General features: G+C 46.9%; 3 protein-coding genes across 13 annotated transcripts in view; all 3 read left to right on the top strand.

The window, feature by feature from the left end:
• LOC146023205 (urea transporter 2-like) overlaps positions 1-4,764 on the top strand; it is a 45,494-nt gene extending 40,730 nt beyond the window's left edge. For all 9 annotated transcript variants that reach the window (XM_083155350.1, XM_083155346.1, XM_083155342.1 and 6 more), the window contains 4 exons: positions 409-556; positions 1,565-1,699; positions 2,587-2,636; positions 3,989-4,764. In XM_083155350.1, the coding sequence (XP_083011476.1) occupies positions 409-556; positions 1,565-1,699; positions 2,587-2,636; positions 3,989-4,162 (507 nt within the window). In that variant the 3' untranslated portion in view covers positions 4,163-4,764. The remainder of the gene's footprint in view (positions 1-408; positions 557-1,564; positions 1,700-2,586; positions 2,637-3,988) is intronic.
• LOC146023302 (urea transporter 2-like) overlaps positions 1-26,460 on the top strand; it is a 61,611-nt gene that overhangs the window by 16,346 nt on the left and 18,805 nt on the right. The gene's annotated exons all lie outside the window — the stretch shown is intronic.
• LOC146023348 (urea transporter 2-like) lies at positions 5,837-25,668 on the top strand. 3 transcript variants are annotated; one of them, XM_083155356.1, is made up of 10 exons: positions 5,837-6,243; positions 6,346-6,369; positions 13,102-13,273; positions 13,511-13,700; positions 16,591-16,719; positions 18,483-18,675; positions 21,313-21,460; positions 22,469-22,603; positions 23,491-23,540; positions 24,892-25,668. In XM_083155356.1, exons 1-10 carry the CDS (start codon positions 6,175-6,177, stop codon positions 25,063-25,065), a joined length of 1,284 nt encoding a protein of 427 aa, XP_083011482.1. In that variant the 5' UTR covers positions 5,837-6,174; the 3' UTR covers positions 25,066-25,668. The 3 variants fall into 3 exon arrangements, with proteins under 3 accessions (XP_083011482.1, XP_083011483.1, XP_083011485.1); XM_083155357.1 differs by lacking the exon at positions 6,346-6,369; XM_083155359.1 differs by lacking the exons at positions 5,837-6,243; positions 6,346-6,369 and adding an exon at positions 6,490-6,513.

Genomic DNA, 26,460 nt, shown 5'->3' with positions numbered 1-26,460 from the left:
TAATTCAACACCAATTGGGTATGGATGTTCTATTTATCCCATATATAGGTGGGGAGAGTTAATATATTGGCCCCAAAATGGAATTTAAGAGACTTTTCTTTACATTATGTAGATTTTTTTTTTGATTTTTTTACATGAGATGTGTCGGAGGAGTTGTGTACGCACCCTTCCATTTGGATCCATAATACCTGGATACGTAAATATATCCTTACTTCACATTATTTATTGAGCATGGTTAGAAATACCCATTTTTTATTATGAAATGTGTATTTTGGAGGAACTGAACTATTCCTCTTTGGTGTTCTTTCTCATTGCTTCACAAGGCGCAGTAAGTTCTGTAGGAAACATTTGGTTCCTTTGGACCTGTGTGGACTGGTGTATAGTAATCCTCTGCGTTCCGTCTTGCAGTTGCTGAAGGCTGTCCCGGTTGGTGTTGGTCAGGTGTACGGCTGTGACAACCCGTGGACTGGGGGAATCTTCTTGGCTGCTCTTTTCATCTCTTCCCCGGTGATTTGCATGCACGCAGGAATTGGATCAGCTTTGGGCATGATTGCAGGTAAATATGTGACTCTCTTATGTACTGTGTATAGCAAAATAAAATCTGTACTGTATACTCTTTGGCTGTCAAGCTACAACCATAAGGAAATATTGTATCCTCTTTTATATTTCTTCAAGATGGAGACTGAATTCCCCGACGTGTGTTTCACTGTGTGTGTCATTATTTTGGTCTCCCTCATTCTCTCATTCCTTTGCCCATATCCGTTTCTCTGCTGCACAAAAGACTGCAGTTAAAGACCGGGCCACCGAGAGAGGGGGGGTACTAATTACCCAGGCCTGGGCTTGCTAGAGGGGCCTGGCAGGGGCCCTGATCTGACCCCCCTCCATTCCTCCCGGGCAGCAGCACACACGTACAGCATGTGGTGTGCTGACAGCAGGCTCAGCATGACTGACCGCGTGAGAGCTCATGCTGAGCCTACTGTTAGCACAGCACATGCTGTAGGTGTGCTGCTGCTGCTGAGGGGGGGGGACAACACTCCCTCCTCCACATTATAGTGGGTTTTTTTTCACCCCCCCCCCTAAACAAGTTGGAGGCGTGATCTAATTATGGAAGGTGGCCATGCCTCTCGCGATTAGTGGGGCCCGGCATGCCTCTCGGCAGCCCTGGTTACAGATCCCTAGCGGAGATGTGAATGCCACCAGGTTGCTATAAGAGCCTCATCTGCTTCTTTATATGCAGCTGCAATATGCAAATGCACAGGAGGTGCCCAAGTAGAGGCCTCCTACCAACTACTCTGATCTGTTGCTGCATTCTGAAGATGCAATATCACATCACCTGCATGAACATGCGCAGATCTGCACACAGCGGAGACTTGCATACATATTACATTTATGTCAATCTTTGAATCAGGACCTCAATAAATATTGGTATTTATATTTGGTGCAAATTTGGTTAGGACATGTTTCCAAGGCGCACAGGCAAAGTGTGTAGATTCGCCAGTTTTATTTTTTCTTGCTGATTTTTTTATTGGCTGATTTTCTCTGACAACGTCTTTCTGTTTTTCAGGGTTAAGCCTCGCAACGCCATTTGAGAAAATCTATTTTGGACTGTGGGGCTACAATTCTGTCCTGGCTTGCATCGCGGTGGGGGGAATGTTCTACGCGCTCACCTGGCAGAGCCACTTGCTCGCTCTTGCATGCGGTACGTACATCGTAGCTTGGACAATCTAGCAGTAGGCAAAGGTGCTGCGATGTCCGCCAACGGGTCCAAATGTCAACCCAATAATTCCATTGGACATATTGATCGATGCAGTATGAAAATGGCCACTATCAAACTTGTGGCTTATCTTCTTCCCATGATAATGGGGCCGGCCACGCTGGAACTGATCTGGTGGTGTGGCCAAATTGCTCTGTAGGGCACTTTCTGTAGAGCAGTGTTTCCCAGCTCCTGTCCTCGGGGACCCCTAGCAGCGCCTGTTTTTTACAGATCTCCTCTAAGGTCAAAGTGTGAGCCCGCAAGATGAAAAACACAAAATACCATACGTGTTGCATATCTAGTACGAACAGATGCCTCCTCCGACCGCAAGGATCTGACCTGTGTCCTAAGACGCACCATCGGATTACTCCGTCACTATCGATTATTACTCCCCTATGAAGTCAGTGACCCGTCACAGAGGCCAGGAAATCTCATTCTACCATGGAGATCACTGACCTCTTCTCACCCCCAAACGGTGCTCACATGTCGCCGTTTTCCCAAGCAGCCCTCTCCCTGCTTCTGAAATGGCAGTAGACTTTCAATCAATGACCTCCGACTTCTGCCCTGCTTCCGACACCGTAGGACCCATTCGTGCACACACCGAATGGGCCCTGTGCAATGGAGGCTGCAGAGGCGGGGCTACAGCACAGTTCAAAATTCAAATCGGGAAGCCACACCCACTGCCAGTTAGGTTGGAATGGCAGTTGCTGTGCCTCCCCTATTTGAATTTTGAACTGTGGTGCAGCAGCTGGTCTCTGTATGTTGGGTGGTATTACATTGTGACGATGAACTGTACACTAAGACCATTATAATGTATTTGTTCTGTCTTGTAGCTCTCTTCTGTGCGTACCTGGGTGCGTCGCTGGGAAACATGATGTCTGTGGTAAGTATCACTTGTATAACAGTATCGCTTATCGTCTGTTGCAGGAATATCGTTATGCTTAGGCCTGCCATTGCTTTAACGATATGAAAATAATGGCGTGCTGTCCACATGTTTGTACCAGTATGATAAATCTAGGGTATTGCCGCCTTCCTGGTATATATTAGTCATTTTGTTGTGATATCCCTAACAGGAGCTGTATTCTGGGAATCCCTACAAAAGCTATGGATCCCCAGGAGTTCAGGAGGATCTAGCTCCCTCCGTTTCCAACTGCAAAGGCTGTAGGGGGAAATTAACTAAGATGGGAGTTCTATTTTACATGGGATGTTGCTTCGGGCAACCAATCAGAATCTACTTTAATTTATTTAGCACCTTCTAGAAGATAATAGAGAGCATCTGATTGGTTGCCCATGTGAAATAGAATTTCCCCTGTAGAATCCTTTAGGGGCTGCTAAAGAACGTGTCAACCCATGGCCCTTATTCAGATCTGGTCGCAGTACAAATTTGTTTGGGAAATAGGCAAAACCTGCGGCACTGTAGGTGGGGCAGATGTAACCTGTGCAGAGAGAGTTAGATTTGGGTGGGGTGTGTTGAACAGGGCAGCCGAGAGGGGGGGGGGGGAGCGGGTACTAATTGCCCAGGCTTACTGGAGGGGCCCCGCAGGGGCCCTGGTCCGACCCCCACCCCTCCCTCTCTGTCCCTCCCGGGTAGCCACAGCATCACACAATTCTACAGCATGTGCTGTGCTGACAGCAGGCTGAGCATGAGTGTCTCACTGACAGCGTGAGAGGTAATGCTGAGCCTGCTGTCAGCACAGCACATGCTGTAGGTGTGTGCTGCTGCTGCTGAGATTACAGTTTAGCGTTTTCTTTCACACTCCTCTAAACATTTTGGGGGCGTGGTCTAAGTGTGGGAGGTGCCCACACCTCCCACACTTAGGCCACGCCCCCAACATTTACCGGGGCCCGGAATTCCTCTCGGCTGCCCTGGTGTTGAAACTGAAATCTAAATTGCAGTGTAAAAATAATGCAGCCCGTATTTACCCTGCACAGAAACAAAATAACTCACACAAATCTAACTCTCTCTATGCACGTTACATCTGCCCCACCTGCAGTGCAGCATGGTTTTGCCCATTTTCCAAACAAATTTGTACTGCGATCAGATCTGAATAAAGGACCATGTGTGTTCCAAATTGAGCCACAGTCCCTACGGTGGAACCCCACAGACATCTTAGTTTATGGGAGGACGGGAATGACGGCACGCCATAGATATACTTTTTCAAATATAATGCTGGAAACAAATGACCTTCTGTTTTATTACACCGGCCTATAACTCCGCCTCTTCCTGTTTTGTAGGTTGGGTTACCGTGTTGCACTTGGCCATTCTGCCTCTCCGCTCTCACTTTCCTCCTGATCACCACGAACAACCCAGCCATTTACAAGCTGCCGCTGTCCAAGGTCACTTACCCGGAGGCGAATAGGACCTATTATCTCAACCTGAAGAATCGGAAAGAGAAAAATCATCTCTGAGCGCCACATGAACTAAAAATTCAAGAGTTTTTGCACTTTTTTACTTTGGTTTAAGAAATCATCCCATCTATAATGGATCATTCTCTCTACAACTTGTTCGCTTCGAGGACCAGTCGTGCTGTTTTGCACCAGATAAACATGCCGCGACGCGGCAAAAGGACTAAGACGGGTATGGTGGAAAAGATGTGCGGTTTGCAAAACCTATATCCTACGAGAAGATTGTTTCAGGCTGTTGTGAATTAAAGGGAAATGTGAATGTAACATTACCGCCGTTAGCTTGTATGTAGATTATTTTGTAACTGCCGATTTCCAGCACCTTTTGATATTTATATACAGCGGATCGATGTTTCATGTAGCGCTTTATTACGAGGGACAATGCCACCGTTCTCACGCGTGTCCCTTGTCGGGATGATTCAGGTTATTGATGAGAACTGTATACCACAAAACGATGGTATGTCAGTGACTTACAGTACTGGCTGTCCTGGTCTTTCTGTGCACCCTGTATCATTGTGAATAAGTAGTGTTTGTATCTCCGCACAATGTGTGACTTAATATTCTATTTTCATTCTGTGTGAAACGCGTTGAATAAAATAATGAAATCGCTGCAACCTATCTGGTTTGTGTCTTTGCAGTACAGGGTTCAAAGCGCTCTCTCTTGGTACAAAAGGAAAAGCACGGTTACACATTCACCACATAGCAGAAGTATAGAGATCGCTATTCAGCGTTCTTGCTTTTCATCGCATGCACGCGCCCTGAAACTGCGATCACCGGAGATCAGCATCAGTGCTAGCCGGGCCTCTGACAACCCCACATATTGTGTGAGCATTCCAGATAAGGCAGGTGTGTCCGGACCATAAGGGGGAGGGCCGCGGCTGCTGGTAAAATGCGAGTGGTGCGCTGTGTAGCGATGCGCTCGCACTTAACGATGTGCCTGAAATTTTTTATGGACACATCACGGGGCAGGACCTGGTGTGCTGTGCTGAATGGCCCCCTCGCAAACCTAATGCTGGCAGTTGTAGTTCAGTAAATCTTCGTTAAACTACACTGAGGCTGAATCAGGCCCCTCATACCAGCCCATCAGCTCCTAACGGCACTTTTTCAAACACCGCCTGTAACATGACAGTCAGGCGCTTGTTGTTTTGTAACTTTGGGGCAGATATATTTAGCTCCTAATCCTCAATTTAATGTCGGAGTCTGTAAAGTGACAATTAGGAGCTGATTGCCCATTGTGAAAAGTACCAGCCACTTTATTACCTCGGGAGCTTAATAAATCTGCCCCTTTATCTCTCTCTAGGCCAGATTCTCTAAACTTCAAAAGTGATAAAATGGAGAGTGATACACATACACAGCCAGCCAATCAGCTCCTACCTGCCATGTCACAGACTGTGTTTGAAAAATGTCAGGTAGGAGCTGGTTGGCTGGATGTTTATCACTTTTGAAGCTGAGAGAATCTGCCCCTTTATCTCTATGCTTTGATAAAAATCCCCCTTTTAAATTTTTCTTTTTTGTTGTTTTTTAAGTGACATTTTGTTTATGTTGCTTTTGTGCTTTTGCACTTTTGCTATCTCCCTTTACCATGTGCATTATGGGAGTGAGCGGCAGCTGTGGCACAGATAAGGCGGCCTTGTACAGCCCCTGTGTGCAACTATAACAACTGTAACAACTTGCCAGAAGCCGTGAGGCTGTATCAGAGGATACAGAGGAGGTTGCCAGTAACTTCCTACTAGACACAACAGAGGGCCTGAGAGTAGCCGCAAGTGTCTCTTCTATGACGCTTACATAGTACGGATTCAAATCATTGATGGGGTTTTCTATATTTGGAAATACTACTGAATTAGCAGAGGAGTGACCGGTGCAGAATGCCAGCAGAGGAGCTATATTTGGTGGCTACAGGCTGTATTATTAATACTATGTATATATGATGTCCGGGCTGTTTATGGGATGACTTGTCAGTCGTGCTGGGGGAAGTAACCGCACATCTCCCCGCTGCCTGGGGTTGGAGAGTCAATTGGATGTGCTTTATATATTGGATGCTACAACTTGTAAGTTGGCAAACAAACCGTCCAGTGTTATTAAACCTGGTGAGTATGTGTCTGGCACTTGTGGGGGGGGGGGGGGGAGTATTTAAGAAGAAATACTTATCAAAAATGATCACAGTAAACAAAACTTTTTTTTGTTTCTAGAACTGGATATTGACATTTAATAAGGTACGGGTCAGTAGGTCTACATGGGGAACAAAGGCTTACATGAGTTTTTCTCATTTTTTGGTGTCTTTGTCGACATAGGTTAACTTGGACGCTGCAATAGTGTACCGCAGCCCCTTCGCGTGTCTCGCTGTGCTCAATAGCTTGGTAAGGTATAAACGGGTCGGCTCAAAAAAAACATAAACTCATATTGACCTTTTGACCATGTCAACTTAATGCATGTTGACATTTTTCAGGGGTCGACTTAATGACTGTCAACCTAGATGGTGTTGAACTAATGACGGCACACCATACAATGGTGGTAAACTGTTACCTATACGCATTGGACATTGTATTATTTGTATCGCCAATGTACAGGTCACGATGGTGCTGTTCATAAAGAATGCCGAAAGATGACTACGTATGTATGGTGTAACCATGATTAAAATATGTGGCCGGCTGGGGATGGGACATGGTGTAGGACCATCGCAATACAATTAGTGTATGCCCATAGGCGAATCTAGAATTAAGGTAATGGGTGGTCCCAGATCTAGACATAAAAGTAGGGGGTCCTTTGCGCGGCGTAGCCGCGCATCAAAAAAGGGGGTGTGGCCTCATGGGAAGGAGGCGTGGCATCACAAAAAGGGGTGTGTTATTACACTTTAGACCATACACAGTAATGCCAATTACACATTTTAGCAAACTCCGTAATACCCATTACACATAAAGCCACACGCCGTAATGCCAATTACACATAAGGCCACACACACCATAATGCCCATTACACATTGTGCCACACATCATGATGCCCATTACATACGATATAACAAACCGTAATGCCCATTACATATTTGCCACATAAGTGCTGCTTACCTACGTGCTCCTTGCTAGGGGGTTCTTGCTTGATGGCACCATAGTACCCATTACACATGATGCCGCACACCATAGTACCCATTACACATGATGCCGCACACTATAGTACCCATTACACATGATGCCGCACACTATAGTACCCATTACACATGATGCCGCACACCATAGTACCCATTACACATGATGCCGCACACCATAGTACCCATTAAACATGATGCCGCACACATAATGCCCCTTACACATGATGCTGCACACACAATGCTCTTACACATGATGCTGCACACATAATGCCCCTTACACATGATGCTGCACACATAATGCTCTTACACATGATGCTGCACGCATAATGTCCCTTACACATGATGCTGCACACATAATGCTCTTACACATGATGCTGCACGCATAATGTCCCTTACACATGATGCTGCACACCGTCATGCCCCTTACACATTAAGCCACACATTATGCGTAATGCCCCCACATACCGCCACTTGTAGCATCCCTTAAGCAATGCCCCCAAAAGTGCCACTTACTGTAAATTTTTATATGAGCCTTCGCTGCTGCTGCAGGGAGAGATGGAGAGCGGTGCAGCTGCTTCTATGGGGAGAGGAGCAGAGCGCAGCGCAGAACACGCTCCCACTCCCCTCCTAGTGTCCCCTCTTGCCGAGTGGACATTTGAAATATTGTGCGCGCTGTTGTTGTGCGTGACGTCGGGGGGCACCGGCACCACATGATTAGGGGGGGGGGGGCGGGCTGAGGAGAAAGCGGGGAGAAGAATTGGAGCGGAAGCTGCAGGGGTGACAGTCATTGACAGCTGGGCAGAGAGCAGGGGGCTGCCTGGCTGTATTCAGAGCACTGCAGGTCACGGCTGTTTGAAATAATACCCCTTTCACAACAGAAAATGCAGGGATTTACCCGGGTATATTGTCTCAGGATCATGCAGGGACATTCCCAGGCTGACCCCTTATACACCAGCCTAGTCCCTGCATTTTCTGGTGTGAGGGGGAGAGACAACCACTCCCCTCTCCCTACCCCCTTTAACCAACCAGCTCTATCTTCGGAACCAAATGACCCATTTACATGAGACCAGTATCATATTGAAGAACTTTTGAGTTGGCTTTGAATGATTTTGGTCCCGTGAATCTGGGCTGTTTGGTTCCAGAGAAATCTGTCCTCAAAGAACATAAACATGTCATGAAATTACATTTAAGAAATGAAAAAAAAAACGGTTTAACCTCAATATCCCTGGAACCAATTAACCCATATGGATCCAGCCTGGTATCAGATTAAAGGCCCAGCGATTTGGGTTTGACTGAGATCAACCTCTAGCTTCAGTGATGCTGAAGGGAGAACTGGCAGCCGTTGAACTGGGTGGGGGGTCGGAATTAGCGGGTCCCATGTTATCCTATAGGGAAAACGTTCCAGCTTTGCCTGGCAGTATCTCCGGTTCCCAGGGGGCTAGAGACACGGGGCTGGGCTTGTTGGAAAGCCCCATCCCTCAGCTACAAAGGGCTAATGGGTGGTCCTGTGCACCCCCGGACCACCCCCTAGATTCGCCTATGTGTATGCCATTCCCTGACGCCAAACATCGCAATACCACCATCGAATGGTAAAAGCCGCTGACAACGGAACAAAAACATCAATGTTTGTGAACCATCCAGTGGCGTAACTACTGTAAGGCAGCCCCAGCAGCCGCTTGGGGGAGCAAGCAGCAGCAGGGCCTGTGTGGGCGCCGGCACCCGCTCGACGCACTGACATGCTGCTGCCTGCCGCTGCCCACTGACTGAGCACTGGAGGCGAGTCAGCCGCATCGCGGGTGTGGCCATGGCAGAGATGACAAATTCTCCCACTGATTCAATTGACTGTACACAGAGCCGGCTATTGGCTACTGTGTACCGGATGAGCCGGCAGATGGAAGTGCTAGGGCGGCCTGGGATGCGTCAGAGCCAGGGGAAGCTGCAGTGTCTGCTGGTCTCTCTTCCTCTATCCTGCTTCAGCTTCTCCATTATGCGTGTGACGTCATCACAGCACACGCTGGGGAAACACGCTGGAGAGGAGCCCGGGGGGGGGGCGCGCCACAAAACTTTTTGGCAGGGGGGAGCAAAATTTATAGTTACGCCACTGGAACCATCGCAATGCAGTGTCTATCCCTAGTGTGGGACAACGGCAGATCTTTCCTCTATTTAAATCCTACCAGCAGCCAGGGATGGACAGGACCTGTATAACTGGCCTGGCATGTAATCATGGGCGAATCATGTGGGGTCTAACTATCTATGCTGCTTGGCCTGCCTCGTTCTCTCTGCGGTGCTGGATCGGCCCACCGGCCTTTCTTGGATGGGCATTCTGGCCCTCCAAAAAGCCCCCGTTTTAAAGAAGGCATTTGCCCTATGGGCTAAAGCTGTGCACCAGTTTTAGGGTGATGGGGTCTGAACCCATAAATTACCGTATTAGTCATCGCTCTGCCCTCCGTTATTTGGCGGGACGCGCTCTTATCGGAGTCCGTGTCTCAGCAGGAGAACAATGCAAATATTTGAGCAAAAAGTATAAATTTTTGTTTAGAGAAGTTATTTCATCACATCCCAAACGTTTAAGCTGCGGAATGTGCTAATTAGGCTCCGATGTCTGCACAATACCGTATGTACTGTATAAGTAATGCGTGCAGTGGCGCCATTCAGATAGACCATCAGTAGGTCGACACCGAAAGGTTGACATTGACGAGGTCAACACAGGAAAAGGTCAACATGAGTTTTTCACAAATTTTTGTTTTTCAGTTTTTGGAATTCTCCATACTTTACCATTCATGTGTGAGGGTACGCGCTACAGTAATTGGGGGCCCGTGTTGACAGGTGCTGACAAAAAAGTGAAAAACTCGTGTCGATATGTTCCATGTAAACATTTTGCTTGTGTCAACCTTTTGGCCCTGTCGACCGATTGTGCGTGGACATTTTCTATGTAAAAATTTTGTCTGTGTCCACCTATTGCATATCGACCTATTAACCTGCAGTAGACATTTCAGTCCACACCCCCTGTTACTGATCTGTGCCATTATTATACGGTTACAGTAGGTTGGGAATGGGCTGTCGACAGAATATTCACAGTGGTAGTGTTCATTCTAGCACCCGCCATATTTGATAACCCATGCAGTTCCTCTTCCCTGCCTGGGGTGTCGCTGTCTGCTTTAGTGCTTCTAGCACAGTGTGGTCTGTATATCAGAACTGATATGCAAACCAGAACTGTGCTAGAAACACCACAGCAGACAGCGACACCCCAGGCAGGGAACAGGAACTGCATGGGTTTTCAAAGATGACGGGTGCAAGAATGAACACTAAGCGGCATTCTGACAGTTAGAATTCTGATGAATTTTAGGAAGCTTGTTATTTCTTCTCCTTACCCTCCCCGGTAAACTTATGTTCAAGATGGTGACTGTTGGTATTCAGTGGTTTACGGATTCCTGCGCTGGTCTCCTTACCGCCAGCGTCTTGCCCGCCGTGAGGCCAACTACATCCCTGTGTATTCAATTGCGGAATGTATTCAAAATATTTAGTGCAAAGACGGCATAGCTGGTAAATACAGACGAGCACAAATCAAAGCTTTATTGATCTCCTCTGTAGCTGGTTACATATTTCATCTCCTTGTTGAGGACGTCCTCACCTCCCATTGTCACTGAATTATGAGTCTGCAATGAAGAAGAAAAACTTAAATTGATCTTATATCGTTCTGTTCCTTATCTGAACGTTTCAGTCACCATTTTTTAAATAAAACCACCTGGTCCCCAATAGTACACCCATGTGCCCTGGGCCTCTGCCGGCACCACTAACCCATACTTCCCTACAGATACAAAGGCTTTCATTATAAACTCTGCCCTGTGTCATGATGACCACGTAGGTAGCACCAGTGTCTCTCAAGCTCAGCCCTCAGTTTATGGTCACCAGTGGATCTTGAAAATGTGACAGGTGGTTATACACATGTCGACCTGCCGGGTGACCTGGAAAACAGGACCTGTTGGGGTCCTGAAGACCACGTTTAAGGACCACTGGAATAGCCCATACAGCCGTCCTGTCAGTGACCACCTGTCAACCATCCTCGGCTGACTGTTATCGTGCAAATCCCAGAATGCTCAGCAGCAGGTACAGGCATTGGCAGGGGCCTGCCGGATACTGTTGTGATTCGCTTTTACTTATAAGCTGCCACAACAGTGTACGCTGCGCTGTACATGGCAAACCTAGAAACCATTTCACAGTCACCGGCCATTAGTGCAATATACTGTACGGCGGCCTACCCAAGCAGAAGTACTAAGCTATACATCTCACACCCCTGACTGGGTAGGCCACATGACTGGGGTGTGGTAGGGAAACCAGCTACAGATGGAAGTGTTATCATTTATCTGCTATTTGTGGCCAATAAATAAGTATATGTTGAAGTTTCCATCTTGTCCTTCAGGTCATGAGGCCGTTCTGTGCGTGATGGGTGTTTGTTTAAAACCAAATCTTCCCAAGGCAACAAGTTAAGGTGTTGCCCATAGCAACAGTATCCTAATACCTGCTGGTTCTGTATCTGTAGTAAATTGAGGAATGTTGGGAGCAAATGTTATTCTTTAGGGTAAATTCCTTTTCTATATGTCCTAAAGGATTCCCACTAATGTATTCCAGTGGACAGACCTTGTGTATCTCCTGTTATACAGGAACCGGTGTAGTGTACTGATCCATAGAGTGCAATGTGTGGTAAGGGGATCACAGGTGGGACACGGTCACTAGCTCCCCAGTAACTAGGTCGACATGACTGAAGGTCGACAGTGAAAAGTTAGACATGGTTTTTGTTTTTTTTTGTGCCGACGGGCGGTATTTCATGCCCTACCATCCACTATGGCGTGGTGGGAGAATAAAATAGTGTTCCGAGTGTAGCGAGGCACCGTGCCCGAAGCAGGGCGAGCTATGCGTGGGGGCGCGGTGCTACGTTTCAGTGTCCATGTCAACTGTGTCGAGTTTCGGGACCCAAAAAAAAGTGAAAAACCCCATGTTGACCTAATGACCTGTCGACCTAACCCATGTTGTCCTAGTGGTGTCGACCTAGTTACTGTCTATCCAATAATCCCATTCTGTATGGTTACAATGCTAAGGTCGACAGGGTTCTAGGTGGACATGGGTTTAGATCGACATGGTTTTTTTTTTACCCGAATGTCGACATAATTGGAAGTGAACTGCAGCCCCTGGCTTCGGGCACACTATTTTATTCTCACACCATGTTGACCTAGAACCCCGTCGACCTTGTTGCCTGTCTACCCAACGGTGTCGACCTATTGACTGTCGACCTAAGTCTGGTTGACAATACGACCGTATGCCGTGAGGCAGGGGGTCGGTCCATCGACAGGAACGAAAAGTGGCGGAGCTGAGGTTGAGCCACGGGCGGGCCGACCTGTTTGTGGGCATGGCTAGAGTAATCGTGTCATTATGCCACACACCCTCTGCCACGCAATGCCAGTATCTCAGGCTTTGCACTGTGGGGGCAGGGCTAAAATGACATGAACACGTCATTTGACACACGGACCCCCCTGCCGAGGGGCGGTTCACGGGAGATGGAGGGCTGTGCTGGAGGGTTGCCCCCCTTTGCGGGGGGGCGGGAGGGGGACCCGATTTCCGTGACCCTCCCGGCCATTCAGGGAGGGTAGGCAACCCTAAAGTAGACCATTTTGTACCGTTTAATAATTGTGATCAAGTAATTCAGAGCTAGACATTAACCGAATACACAACTGAAGGACAGTCACAAAAAATGTTGATCATTGGTGTAGTAGGGTATTGGCGTAAAGTCCTCACCTGCCACGTGATTGTGATGTATCGATTATCTATGTGGTGTTAATATACTCAATATCCAATGCTTCTTTTCTAGCAATACATGAAAGTACAAACCATGGAGAGTCAAATTCCCATAAATATGGTCCAAACGGAGGAGAAAAAGCCGGTGGCGAGTCCGGGGCGGTGCACCACTAGCTCTGGGATATTGTGTACGGCGGTCCATTACATTTCAGGAGAGATGAAGGAATTTGGAAACTGGCTGAAAGGTAAAGGCGGGTGGATGGGTTGCACGTCTATCGCACTCGGATAACCCGATCCATTTATTTCCGGTTGACCGTCAATGTGGCAGAAGCGGTCTCGGCTACTCTTGTATTATTTCCACAATATTGGTTTAATTTTGTTGGTAATGACTACACAAAACCTATGTGACATGTACCGTACATAATGCACAAACAATCTTATCTGTAACAGCTAGTATCATGTAATATTTCCTTCCGTTCCAGATAAACCCATCCCGTTCCAGTTCATTGACTGGTTCTTGCGTGGAACGTCCCAGGTTATGTTTGTCAACAATCCCATCAGCGGACTTATAATTATTGCTGGACTCTTCCTGCAGAATCCATGGTGGGCGATTGCGGGCTGCCTAGGGACGGCCGTGTCAACTTTGACTGCTCTCCTTCTCAGCCAGGACAGGTATTAACCAAATACTGTAGGTCTTTGTTAGATATCCCATCTGAGTAGCAAACAATGGAGTATAGACGTCCTGAGCGAGTGTTAGGCTGGGGAGTCAATGTGTACGGGAAACTTACAGTACACCCAGCTAATTTGTGGGGTATCAGGATGATCGGTCAACAATCAATAGCTCAAGACCATATGGAAGAGACAAATTAGGTTGGCATGGTGGAGTCGGTGCATATGGTGGACACATTTAGCCAAACCTTTTCTTTCTATTTATACTACACCGGCCATGTGGATTACGACCAGGAATAGTAACTTGCAGAGCACGTACAAAAATGTCTTGATCCTTTTTGTCCTGTCAACCTTTTACATGTTGTCCTAACCACAGTGTAGACCTATTTTTTTTTAAAACCCTGTCGATATTGTTCATACCCATTGGTTTGTACCAGTGGCGGCTCCAGACTAGGGGCTGTAGCACAGTTCCAAAGGTAAGACGCACCAACTGTGAAACTGTTTGGAATGTCGGTGGCAGTTGGTGGCTCTCCAATTTGAATTTTGAACTATGCTGCAGCCCTACCCCGAGAGCCGCCACACGTCCATTACCCATTCTGTGGTGTGCTCTAATTTTCATGAGCACGCGGTCTACGAAGTCGTTATCAGTCGGTGTGCTCAGTAAGGCATGGGGAACATTGCATCATTGATTGGACAGGTCGCTGGATCCTTGGCTCAATAATGAGATTAGGACACAATATGCTCACATGCTGCCTCACTAGTACGGGGCAAATTTGTTGAGCTTAGACTCGATAATTAGAATTTGGCGATCCAATATTATGGTTTATGGTATCAGCAAAATGGGCCAATACCCACATGCAGGGGCAGCAATAAGAGCCCATCAATGCTATCAATTCAAAGTAAAGTGATCGCTAATGTAATTAATGTACTTCCTGGTTTGGGGTCTGTTACTGCATCATCGGAATGCGCAAGAGCGAGAAGCCATTGCTGCAGAATCCTCTACCGGTGGATTGTACCGTAAATAGCCCAAAAGCTATATCGTCTAATGCATGACTCCCAACTGTCCCATTTTCATGGGACAGTCATGTCTTTTGGGCCTGTCCCATTTTTCAAACTGCAGGTAGAAGCGTCCTGCGGTTGGGAGACCCTCTGTTATCCGCTGCTCTGCGATAATAGGTATAGTACTGTGCGCACATCATGTATTCAGGGAGAAAGAGGGACATGGGCGCATGTCCATCCGCTCTCAGAGATCTGGGCATGCCCACACAGTGACGTCAAACGGTCACAGTGAACTAAATCGGGTACTCTTTACCTAGAAGGGCGACCATCGCGACCATTGAATGCACTAAAAATCGGGTGCGACGCGATGGCCGCGATGGCCGCGATTTCCCATAGGGACCAATGTTAAAAATCAGATTGGACCCAATTTTAGTGTTCAATGCCCGCGATTTTTACATAGGAAACAATGTTAAATGGGCCACAGAGCCCTAATAGTCACCGTGAACTCTGAAATGGCCCCCACAATTGTTAACGCCACCCCACGATCAACGTCAACCCGAAGCGTGGCGAGCGCAGCGAGCCCGCGAGGGGCGGCGGTACGCGTCCTCCGACCTTTTCATGCCCTACTATCCACGTCGGCGTGGAGTTGAGAATAGAATAGTGTGGCAAGCCACCGAGGCCCGAAGCGTGGCGAGCGGACGCGGATACCTTCACAGTTATACGCGTCCCCTCGCGGGCTTCACAGGTGTCCGTGGCGAAAAGCGGACACCTGTGAAGCCCGCGAGGGGACGCGTTTACCTGTAAAGGTATCCGCGTCCCCTCGCGGGGCTCGCTGCGCTCGCCACGCTTCGGGCCTCGGGGGCTCGCTGCGCTCGCCACACTATTCTATTCTCAACTCCACGCCGACGTGGATAGTAGGGCATGAAAAGGTCGGAGGACGCGTACCGCCGCCCCTCGCGGGCTCGCTGCGCTCGCCACGCTTCGGGTTGACGTTGATCGTGGGGTGGCGGTAACAATTGTGGGGGCCATTTCAGAGTTCACGGTGACTATTAGGGCTCTGTGGCCCATTTAACATTGATTCCTATGGCCAAATCGCGGGCATTGAGGCATTTAACATTAAAATCGCGGTCAATCACCGTTTTTAACATTGATCCCTATGGGAAAATCGCTGTCATCGCGGGTACCCGATTTTAATGTACCCGCGATGGCCGCGATTTTTTTACCCCCGATGCCCGCGATTTCAATCGCTGGCGCCCTTCTAGGTAAAGAGTACCGTAAATCGCTGTTGTGGCACGCCCACTTCAGTTGATGCCCTTTTAGGGCACTTATGCGGCTCCCCCAACAACAATGTTGAGAGGTACAGTATGGCTAATGGCATCGTAAATTCGATCACAGCAGATATCGCCAATGCCTGCTGTGGTCCTCCTAAGATACTTCCCACAGATGCATAATACAGTATTTGTGGTGTTTATAATTTCACACAAATATGTATATTTTTTTTTATAAATCTGATCCTTAAATCTGCTTTAATGAGAATCTTCTCCTAATGGTGGAAGTGTCCAAATCCTAATTCATGAATCTGTACTGGACTGGACAATGTCAGACAAGGATGCAATTCTGGTTCCCACACATCAGGGACACTAACTCTGTAAGGAGCAGCAGATTACATGGTGGAATTATTCTTGCACCTTGTCCGTCCTTTCCCTTTTTTTTTTTTCTTTTGTGGTTTAAATCAAGAACCGAACCAAACTCTAGGAATGGATGATGGACTTGTGTAGTAACTTTGCATAATTGATCTTAAATATGTTAGACCTTGGTTCTAGTAACTTGGTAGTCCTCAATAAGTAAATGTCACCTATTTTACTCTAACCATCATGTCTGCCTTAAACCACAGATCGGCAATAGCCGCAGGTCTCCATGGCTACAACGGGATCCTGGTAGGCCTGCTCATGGCAGTGTTTTCTGCTAAAGGAGACTGGTACTGGTGGCTGCTGATTCCTGTGGCCGTGATGTCAATGACTTGGTAAGTTCTACATCACTACTTACTGCTTTAAACGTTTGATGTTATGATGTCATCGCTCTGTCTGGACTCTGTTAGTGATGCAATAATTTTCAGCAGTTCTTTGGGGCATATTTATACATTGTTGAGGAGTACAACCCCTCCCCTGGTATTCGAGATTGCTCAAATATTATATTATTTGCAGATTGGACCCTTTGGTGTCCTTCATATTTGCCTACCTGCCCCTCTCCATGAGGGAGAAAATGCTCTGTTCCTGGACCTCCCTGGTAATGTATGATTGCCATCACCTGTGGGGGGAGCTAGGTAATTGATAAGAAAGGTGTTTCACCACAGGTGATGGCAATCATACATTACCTAGGAACCCAGTGGGTCAGGTAGGCCAGTATGGTGTTCTGACAACAGTACTTTGCATTATCTGCGAGATATTACAGTGCAGAAGATGAAGGCGCACCGTGGTAATCAAGGAACCATAAATTGCACCCCCGTACCCTTCTCCCCTCTTACTGCCGCAGAGATACTGTATAAGCCCCTCATACAGCTGTGATTATTAACTTTTCTATGAAAAACATACAACATTAAATAAACTCCCTATGAAAAATAACGAGAAAAGAAAAAAAGGTTTAATAAAAATGACATATTATAATAAACCTTTGCCTACTGTGAGAATAATTTATTTTAGCAGTCACAGTATTTATTTATTTATTAACAGTTTCTTATATAGCGCAGCATATTCCGTTGCGCTTTACATAGGGGACAGTGATACAACAAAACAGGGTATTTACAGACAGTCAAAATGTAGGAGGGCCCTGCTCGCAAGCTTACAATTTATAGGGAAATAGGCATTGATACATAAGGATAGATACTTTATTCTTTATTGCATTGATTCCACCAGAACGCAAGGTTCTATGACTGGTTCTGGAACTTGATAAGCTTGCCTGAAGAGATGAGTTTAGGGAACGCTTATAGGTTTGGAGACTGGAGGAGAGTCTTATTGTGCTTGGGAGGGCATTCCACAGAGTGGGTGCAGCCCGTAGAAAGTCCTGCAGTCGGGAATGGGAGCGAGTAGTGAGTGTGGATTAGAGACACAGATCTTGGGAGGAGCGTAGAGGTCGTGTTGGATGATATTTTGAGATAAGAGAATATATGTATGTTGGTATAGTTTGGTTTACAGTAGCTCTTTCCCCGATGTATGAGGCGATAGCCTCTCCCTCTTAATGATCTCTTTGTCAGATCTGGACACACATTGGACTATATCGTCATACCCTCCAACATCTGAAGAGCAAAAACCAGTCCAAATTCGGAAAGGGGGTTTGGTCAATGGTAAAGGGTGTGTGGTCACGTCCCCTTTCCTATACTTACAATGGGCAGTTGGGCACCTACAAAAGGCCACAGGCCATACAAAAAGGTACTGTACTTGCCAAAAAGTTACAGTTGGAGGGTATGGACAGACCGTAACAACGATGGTGTGGGGGTGGAGCGTGGACCAAATTGCCCTCATTAATGATGTCCTCCATCATCTGTACTTGCAGTTCGATGGTGGACATTGTTAATGAGTTGCAGGAGTGCTCGTCGTTAACAAGATGCATGAAATTATCGTTATCGTGCATATGATTAGATGTTACGTAATGGCTAAGTATGATCTTCTTGGAGCGGCTATATATATTTAAGATTACCCTAATCTGCTGAATGGATCTCTGATCTGGGAGAATAAAGCGATCTGTCATTGTGTCACCGCATCGTTCTAACCGGTAACTGTCTCTCTCCAGCCCGGTCCTGTCCAGCGCGTTGGCGTCCGTATTCAGTAAATGGGACCTGCCGGTGTTCACGCTACCCTTTAATATTGCCGTGTGCCTGCACTTATCCGCAACTGGGCCGTACAATATATTCTTTCCCACTGTGGATATCGGACCTATAGATGCTGTTCCGAACATCACCTGGTCCGATGTCGAAGTAACTCAGGTAGGTTCGACACTGTTCCGTTGTCATACATTGGGGGGTATATACCAAGATGGGAGTTCTCTTTCAGATGGGATGTTGCTATGGGCAACCACTGAGAATCTACTTATTTATTTAGCATGTTCTTTAAGCTGTCGCTGTCCTTGTTTCTTGTATCTAAATATGATCTTGTTTCCTTAGTGTGTGACTTATATCTACAACTATAAGGGTCATGGGTCATTGGGTCGACCACAGAAGGTCAACAAGGGTCAGGTCAACACCAGAATTAGGCTGACAATGGGAAGGTTTTTTTTTAGTCCCACAGAGAATAGTATAAACTTTGACCTTGAGCTGTACATAATATAGCATGGAGTATTAGGGCCACATTTATCAAACAATATTTTGCGGCAAAATCCCCGAAAACACCAGTTTTCTGGGTTTAGCCGCAAATATTAAGTATCCCCTGCTGCGATGCCCCCCTCACCGCCGCCGGCCGCATCCCCCATAGGTTTCTATGGGGGGATGTGAATCTGCCCGATGTATCATCAGGCAGCCCGGCTTGGCATCCCTGGGCTACTAATACAGTCCACAGCGCAGCGTCCTACCACCCCACCTTACAATGGGCTATTGCCATCTCAGAATGGTGATAGCCCGTTGTAAGGTGGGGTGGTAGGAGGTTGCGCTGTGGACTGTATTGGTGATTGGGCGATATAAAAGATCATCCATTTGAAACCACGGTATAGTAATTATTTCTACCTTACTGAAACCATTTCATGGGCTATCGGGGGAAGGATAGAGGTACACCATACGGTGTCACTCTGCGCTCTCCATCACTAGATGGAGAGCGCAGAGTGACACCGTATGGTGTACCTCTATCCTTCCCCCGATAGCCCATTGTAGCCTATGGCTGTGGGATGATCGCACTGCCACCAGGGCCGGCGGGGAGTCAGCACTAACGGCGCATGCGCAGACCCCCACTGGCTTCCTGCTCCGACCATCACAGGAACGGGCTCTTTTCAGAGCCCTGCCCCTGCACCCTCAGGTATGATACATACATCCGATTGGGATCGCATTGGTAGCATTCCACCCAGATCGCATTGTAACTGCAATCCATGATAAATGGGCCCCTAAGTCAGTGGCGTAGCAATAGCTCCTCCGCCCCCGCAGTCGTTGGAGGCGCTATGGAAGTTTGGGCGCCGCGGGGTCTGCAGAATCTATTGCCGCCGCAGAATCTTGCATCCTAAATAATGGTCTGCTGTAAGGCGGCCATTTTGGATGTGACATTCAGAGAGAGGAGCAGGAGCGCCGGGCCACTGCCCTAAGTAACAGAAAGAAGACCACAACAGAGTACACTGGCACAACAAACAGATTCTCAAGCATATGTGAATCTTCTACCTGTTGCCAGTGCCGAAATTCCCATTGGGCACATGTCTGGGGGTCGGGACTTGGATGCTTGTGATAGTACTGTCATTTTGAAATGTACAATGCAAAATACTTCCACTGTACTGTACTAAGTTCCATATTGAATAGAATGTAAATGGAGAGAACATGCAGATATTGCCCCTGTGCGCTATTCTACTAAGTAAATCTGTATCAATAATAAACAATAAAAAATGTCAGTTAGTGGCATTTTTTAATTATTCTATTATATTGCTATCCTCAAATGAGGGCTTATACCTAATCAATGAAAATAATACAATTAGGCAGGAGGGTCTGCCGTTATTGCTGTGCGTAGGGGCACCTTCATCCCTAAATCCGCCCCGCCTGTTCCTTAAGTATGAGTACTGAATATCTATATGACTGACGTTCTAGCACAAACCGGCAAACCCTACATAATCCATCCTCTCCTGCTATAGCACCATGGTAAATCTAAGAGAATGTGGACATTGGACCTGTATGGAAAAAATGGGTATTTCTAATCTCGCTCAATAAATAATGTGAAGTAAGGATATAGAAACGTATCCAGGTATCATGGATCCAAATGGAAGGGTGCGTACACACTTTGAACTCCGACAAAACATCTTCTAAAAAAAAAAAAAAAAAAAAAATCTACATAATGTAATACTGGAAAGTCTCTTTATATATTGAGAAAAAACATATAACGCGCTGGAAACAATATTTATCAGAATTAATGCAAATATTTAATAGACTAAAAAAAATATTTAAATACACATATAGTATATAACACTTGCCAGTGATAAAAAACACAATTTCATAAAAACACAATTAGTTGCAGACAAAATCCAGTGTGGTTAATTCAACACCAATTGGGTATGGATGTTCTATTTATCCCATATATAGGTGGGGAGAGTTAATATATTGGCCCCAAAATGGAATTTAAGAGACTTTTCTTTACATTATGTAGATTTTTTTTTTGATTTTTTTACATGAGATGTGTCGGAGGAGTTGTGTACGCACCCTTCCATTTGGATCCATAATACCTGGATACGTAAATATATCCTTACTTCACATTATTTATTGAGCATGGTTAGAAATACCCATTTTTTATTATGAAATGTGTATTTTGGAGGAACTGAACTATTCCTCTTTGGTGTTCTTTCTCATTGCTTCACAAGGCGCAGTAAGTTCTGTAGGAAACATTTGGTTCCTTTGGACCTGTGTGGACTGGTGTATAGTAATCCTCTGCGTTCCGTCTTGCAGTTGCTGAAGGCTGTCCCGGTTGGTGTTGGTCAGGTGTACGGCTGTGACAACCCGTGGACTGGGGGAATCTTCTTGGCTGCTCTTTTCATCTCTTCCCCGGTGATTTGCATGCACGCAGGAATTGGATCAGCTTTGGGCATGATTGCAGGTAAATATGTGACTCTCTTATGTACTGTGTATAGCAAAATAAAATCTGTACTGTATACTCTTTGGCTGTCAAGCTACAACCATAAGGAAATATTGTATCCTCTTTTATATTTCTTCAAGATGGAGACTGAATTCCCCGACGTGTGTTTCACTGTGTGTGTCATTATTTTGGTCTCCCTCATTCTCTCATTCCTTTGCCCATATCCGTTTCTCTGCTGCACAAAAGACTGCAGTTAAAGACCGGGCCACCGAGAGAGGGGGGGTACTAATTACCCAGGCCTGGGCTTGCTAGAGGGGCCTGGCAGGGGCCCTGATCTGACCCCCCTCCATTCCTCCCGGGCAGCAGCACACACGTACAGCATGTGGTGTGCTGACAGCAGGCTCAGCATGACTGACCGCGTGAGAGCTCATGCTGAGCCTACTGTTAGCACAGCACATGCTGTAGGTGTGCTGCTGCTGCTGAGGGGGGGGGACAACACTCCCTCCTCCACATTATAGTGGGTTTTTTTTCACCCCCCCCCCTAAACAAGTTGGAGGCGTGATCTAATTATGGAAGGTGGCCATGCCTCTCGCGATTAGTGGGGCCCGGCATGCCTCTCGGCAGCCCTGGTTACAGATCCCTAGCGGAGATGTGAATGCCACCAGGTTGCTATAAGAGCCTCATCTGCTTCTTTATATGCAGCTGCAATATGCAAATGCACAGGAGGTGCCCAAGTAGAGGCCTCCTACCAACTACTCTGATCTGTTGCTGCATTCTGAAGATGCAATATCACATCACCTGCATGAACATGCGCAGATCTGCACACAGCGGAGACTTGCATACATATTACATTTATGTCAATCTTTGAATCAGGACCTCAATAAATATTGGTATTTATATTTGGTGCAAATTTGGTTAGGACATGTTTCCAAGGCGCACAGGCAAAGTGTGTAGATTCGCCAGTTTTATTTTTTCTTGCTGATTTTTTTATTGGCTGATTTTCTCTGACAACGTCTTTCTGTTTTTCAGGGTTAAGCCTCGCAACGCCATTTGAGAAAATCTATTTTGGACTGTGGGGCTACAATTCTGTCCTGGCTTGCATCGCGGTGGGGGGAATGTTCTACGCGCTCACCTGGCAGAGCCACTTGCTCGCTCTTGCATGCGGTACGTACATCGTAGCTTGGACAATCTAGCAGTAGGCAAAGGTGCTGCGATGTCCGCCAACGGGTCCAAATGTCAACCCAATAATTCCATTGGACATATTGATCGATGCAGTATGAAAATGGCCACTATCAAACTTGTGGCTTATCTTCTTCCCATGATAATGGGGCCGGCCACGCTGGAACTGATCTGGTGGTGTGGCCAAATTGCTCTGTAGGGCACTTTCTGTAGAGCAGTGTTTCCCAGCTCCTGTCCTCGGGGACCCCTAGCAGCGCCTGTTTTTTACAGATCTCCTCTAAGGTCAAAGTGTGAGCCCGCAAGATGAAAAACACAAAATACCATACGTGTTGCATATCTAGTACGAACAGATGCCTCCTCCGACCGCAAGGATCTGACCTGTGTCCTAAGACGCACCATCGGATTACTCCGTCACTATCGATTATTACTCCCCTATGAAGTCAGTGACCCGTCACAGAGGCCAGGAAATCTCATTCTACCATGGAGATCACTGACCTCTTCTCACCCCCAAACGGTGCTCACATGTCGCCGTTTTCCCAAGCAGCCCTCTCCCTGCTTCTGAAATGGCAGTAGACTTTCAATCAATGACCTCCGACTTCTGCCCTGCTTCCGACACCGTAGGACCCATTCGTGCACACACCGAATGGGCCCTGTGCAATGGAGGCTGCAGAGGCGGGGCTACAGCACAGTTCAAAATTCAAATCGGGAAGCCACACCCACTGCCAGTTAGGTTGGAATGGCAGTTGCTGTGCCTCCCCTATTTGAATTTTGAACTGTGGTGCAGCAGCTGGTCTCTGTATGTTGGGTGGTATTACATTGTGACGATGAACTGTACACTAAGACCATTATAATGTATTTGTTCTGTCTTGTAGCTCTCTTCTGTGCGTACCTGGGTGCGTCGCTGGGAAACATGATGTCTGTGGTAAGTATCACTTGTATAACAGTATCGCTTATCGTCTGTTGCAGGAATATCGTTATGCTTAGGCCTGCCATTGCTTTAACGATATGAAAATAATGGCGTGCTGTCCACATGTTTGTACCAGTATGATACATCTAGGGTATTGCCGCCTTCCTGGTATATATTAGTCATTTTGTTGTGATATCCCTAACAGGAGCTGTATTCTGGGAATCCCTACAAAAGCTATGGATCCCCAGGAGTTCAGGAGGATCTAGCTCCCTCCGTTTCCAACTGCAAAGGCTGTAGGGGGAAATTAACTAAGATGGGAGTTCTATTTTACATGGGATGTTGCTTCAGGCAACCAATCAGAATCTACTTTAATTTATTTAGCACCTTCTAGAAGATAATAGAGAGCATCTGATTGGTTGCCCATGTGAAATAGAATTTCCCCTGTAGAATCCTTTAGGGGCTGCTAAAGAACGTGTCAACCCATGGCCCTTATTCAGATCTGGTCGCAGTACAAATTTGTTTGGGAAATAGGCAAAACCTGCGGCACTGTAGGTGGGGCAGATGTAACCTGTGCAGAGAGAGTTAGATTTGGGTGGGGTGTGTTGAACAGGGCAGCCGAGAGGGGGGGGGGGGAGCGGGTACTAATTGCCCAGGCTTACTGGAGGGGCCCCGCAGGGGCCCTGGTCCGACCCCCACCCCTCCCTCTCTGTCCCTCCCGGGTAGCCACAGCATCACACAATTCTACAGCATGTGCTGTGCTGACAGCAGGCTGAGCATGAGTGTCTCACTGACAGCGTGAGAGGTAATGCTGAGCCTGCTGTCAGCACAGCACATGCTGTAGGTGTGTGCTGCTGCTGCTGAGATTACAGTTTAGCGTTTTCTTTCACACTCCTCTAAACATTTTGGGGGCGTGGTCTAAGTGTGGGAGGTGCCCACACTCCCACACTTAGGCCACGCCCCCAACATTTACCGGGGCCCGGAATTCCTCTCGGCTGCCCTGGTGTTGAAACTGAAATCTAAATTGCAGTGTAAAAATAATGCAGCCCGTATTTACCCTGCACAGAAACAAAATAACTCACACAAATCTAACTCTCTCTATGCACGTTACATCTGCCCCACCTGCAGTGCAGCATGGTTTTGCCCATTTTCCAAACAAATTTGTACTGCGATCAGATCTGAATAAAGGACCATGTGTGTTCCAAATTGAGCCACAGTCCCTACGGTGGAACCCCACAGACATCTTAGTTTATGGGAGGACGGGAATGACGGCACGCCATAGATATACTTTTTCAAATATAATGCTGGAAACAAATGACCTTCTGTTTTATTACACCGGCCTATAACTCCGCCTCTTCCTGTTTTGTAGGTTGGGTTACCGTGTTGCACTTGGCCATTCTGCCTCTCCGCTCTCACTTTCCTCCTGATCACCACGAACAACCCAGCCATTTACAAGCTGCCGCTGTCCAAGGTCACTTACCCGGAGGCGAATAGGACCTATTATCTCAACCTGAAGAATCGGAAAGAGAAAAATCATCTCTGAGCGCCACATGAACTAAAAATTCAAGAGTTTTTGCACTTTTTTACTTTGGTTTAAGAAATCATCCCATCTATAATGGATCATTCTCTCTACAACTTGTTCGCTTCGAGGACCAGTCGTGCTGTTTTGCACCAGATAAACATGCCGCGACGCGGCAAAAGGACTAAGACGGGTATGGTGGAAAAGATGTGCGGTTTGCAAAACCTATATCCTACGAGAAGATTGTTTCAGGCTGTTGTGAATTAAAGGGAAATGTGAATGTAACATTACCGCCGTTAGCTTGTATGTAGATTATTTTGTAACTGCCGATTTCCAGCACCTTTTGATATTTATATACAGCGGGTCGATGTTCCATGTAGCGCTTTATTACGAGGGACAATGCCACCGTTCTCACGCGTGTCCCTTGTCGGGATGATTCAGGTTATTGATGAGAACTGTATACCACAAAACGATGGTATGTCAGTGACTTACAGTACTGGCTGTCCTGGTCTTTCTGTGCACCCTGTATCATTGTGAATAAGTAGTGTTTGTATCTCCGCACAATGTGTGACTTAATATTCTATTTTCATTCTGTGTGAAACGCGTTGAATAAAATAATGAAATCGCTGCAACCTATCTGGTTTGTGTCTTTGCAGTACAGGGTTCAAAGCGCTCTCTCTTGGTACAAAAGGAAAAGCACGGTTACACATTCACCACATAGCAGAAGTATAGAGATCGCTATTCAGCGTTCTTGCTTTTCATCGCATGCACGCGCCCTGAAACTGCGATCACCGGAGATCAGCATCAGTGCTAGCCGGGCCTCTGACAACCCCACATATTGTGTGAGCATTCCAGATAAGGCAGGTGTGTCCGGACCATAAGGGGGAGGGCCGCGGCTGCTGGTAAAATGCGAGTGGTGCGCTGTGTAGCGATGCGCTCGCACTTAACGATGTGCCTGAAATTTTTTATGGACACATCACGGGGCAGGACCTGGTGTGCTGTGCTGAATGGCCCCCTCGCAAACCTAATGCTGGCAGTTGTAGTTCAGTAAATCTTCGTTAAACTACACTGAGGCTGAATCAGGCCCCTCATACCAGCCCATCAGCTCCTAACGGCACTTTTTCAAACACCGCCTGTAACATGACAGTCAGGCGCTTGTTGTTTTGTAACTTTGGGGCAGATATATTTAGCTCCTAATCCTCAATTTAATGTCGGAGTCTGTAAAGTGACAATTAGGAGCTGATTGCCCATTGTGAAAAGTACCAGCCACTTTATTACCTCGGGAGCTTAATAAATCTGCCCCTTTATCTCTCTCTAGGCCAGATTCTCTAAACTTCAAAAGTGATAAAATGGAGAGTGATACACATACACAGCCAGCCAATCAGCTCCTACCTGCCATGTCACAGACTGTGTTTGAAA

This window comes from Crinia signifera, chromosome 1, assembly GCF_055691185.1.
Source record: "Crinia signifera chromosome 1, ASM5569118v1, whole genome shotgun sequence".
Taxonomy (NCBI): Eukaryota; Metazoa; Chordata; class Amphibia; order Anura; family Myobatrachidae; genus Crinia; species Crinia signifera.
The sequence above is the reverse complement of the archived record's forward strand: the minus strand, read 5'-3'. Positions and strand labels throughout refer to the sequence as shown.

What these genes read in the sequence shown, in the direction of transcription:
- LOC146023348 (XM_083155356.1), top strand. Translation starts at nt 6,175, where the DNA reads ATGTGCTTTATATATTGGATGCTACAACTTGTAAGTTGGCAAACAAAC. An exon ending in GTCCAGTGTTATTAAACCTG is followed by an intron (nt 6,244 to 6,345) that starts GTGAGTATGTGT and finishes TTTTGTTTCTAG; the next exon opens with AACTGGATATTGACATTTAA. An exon ending in CTTGCTCGCTCTTGCATGCG is followed by an intron (nt 22,604 to 23,490) that starts GTACGTACATCG and finishes TCTGTCTTGTAG; the next exon opens with CTCTCTTCTGTGCGTACCTG.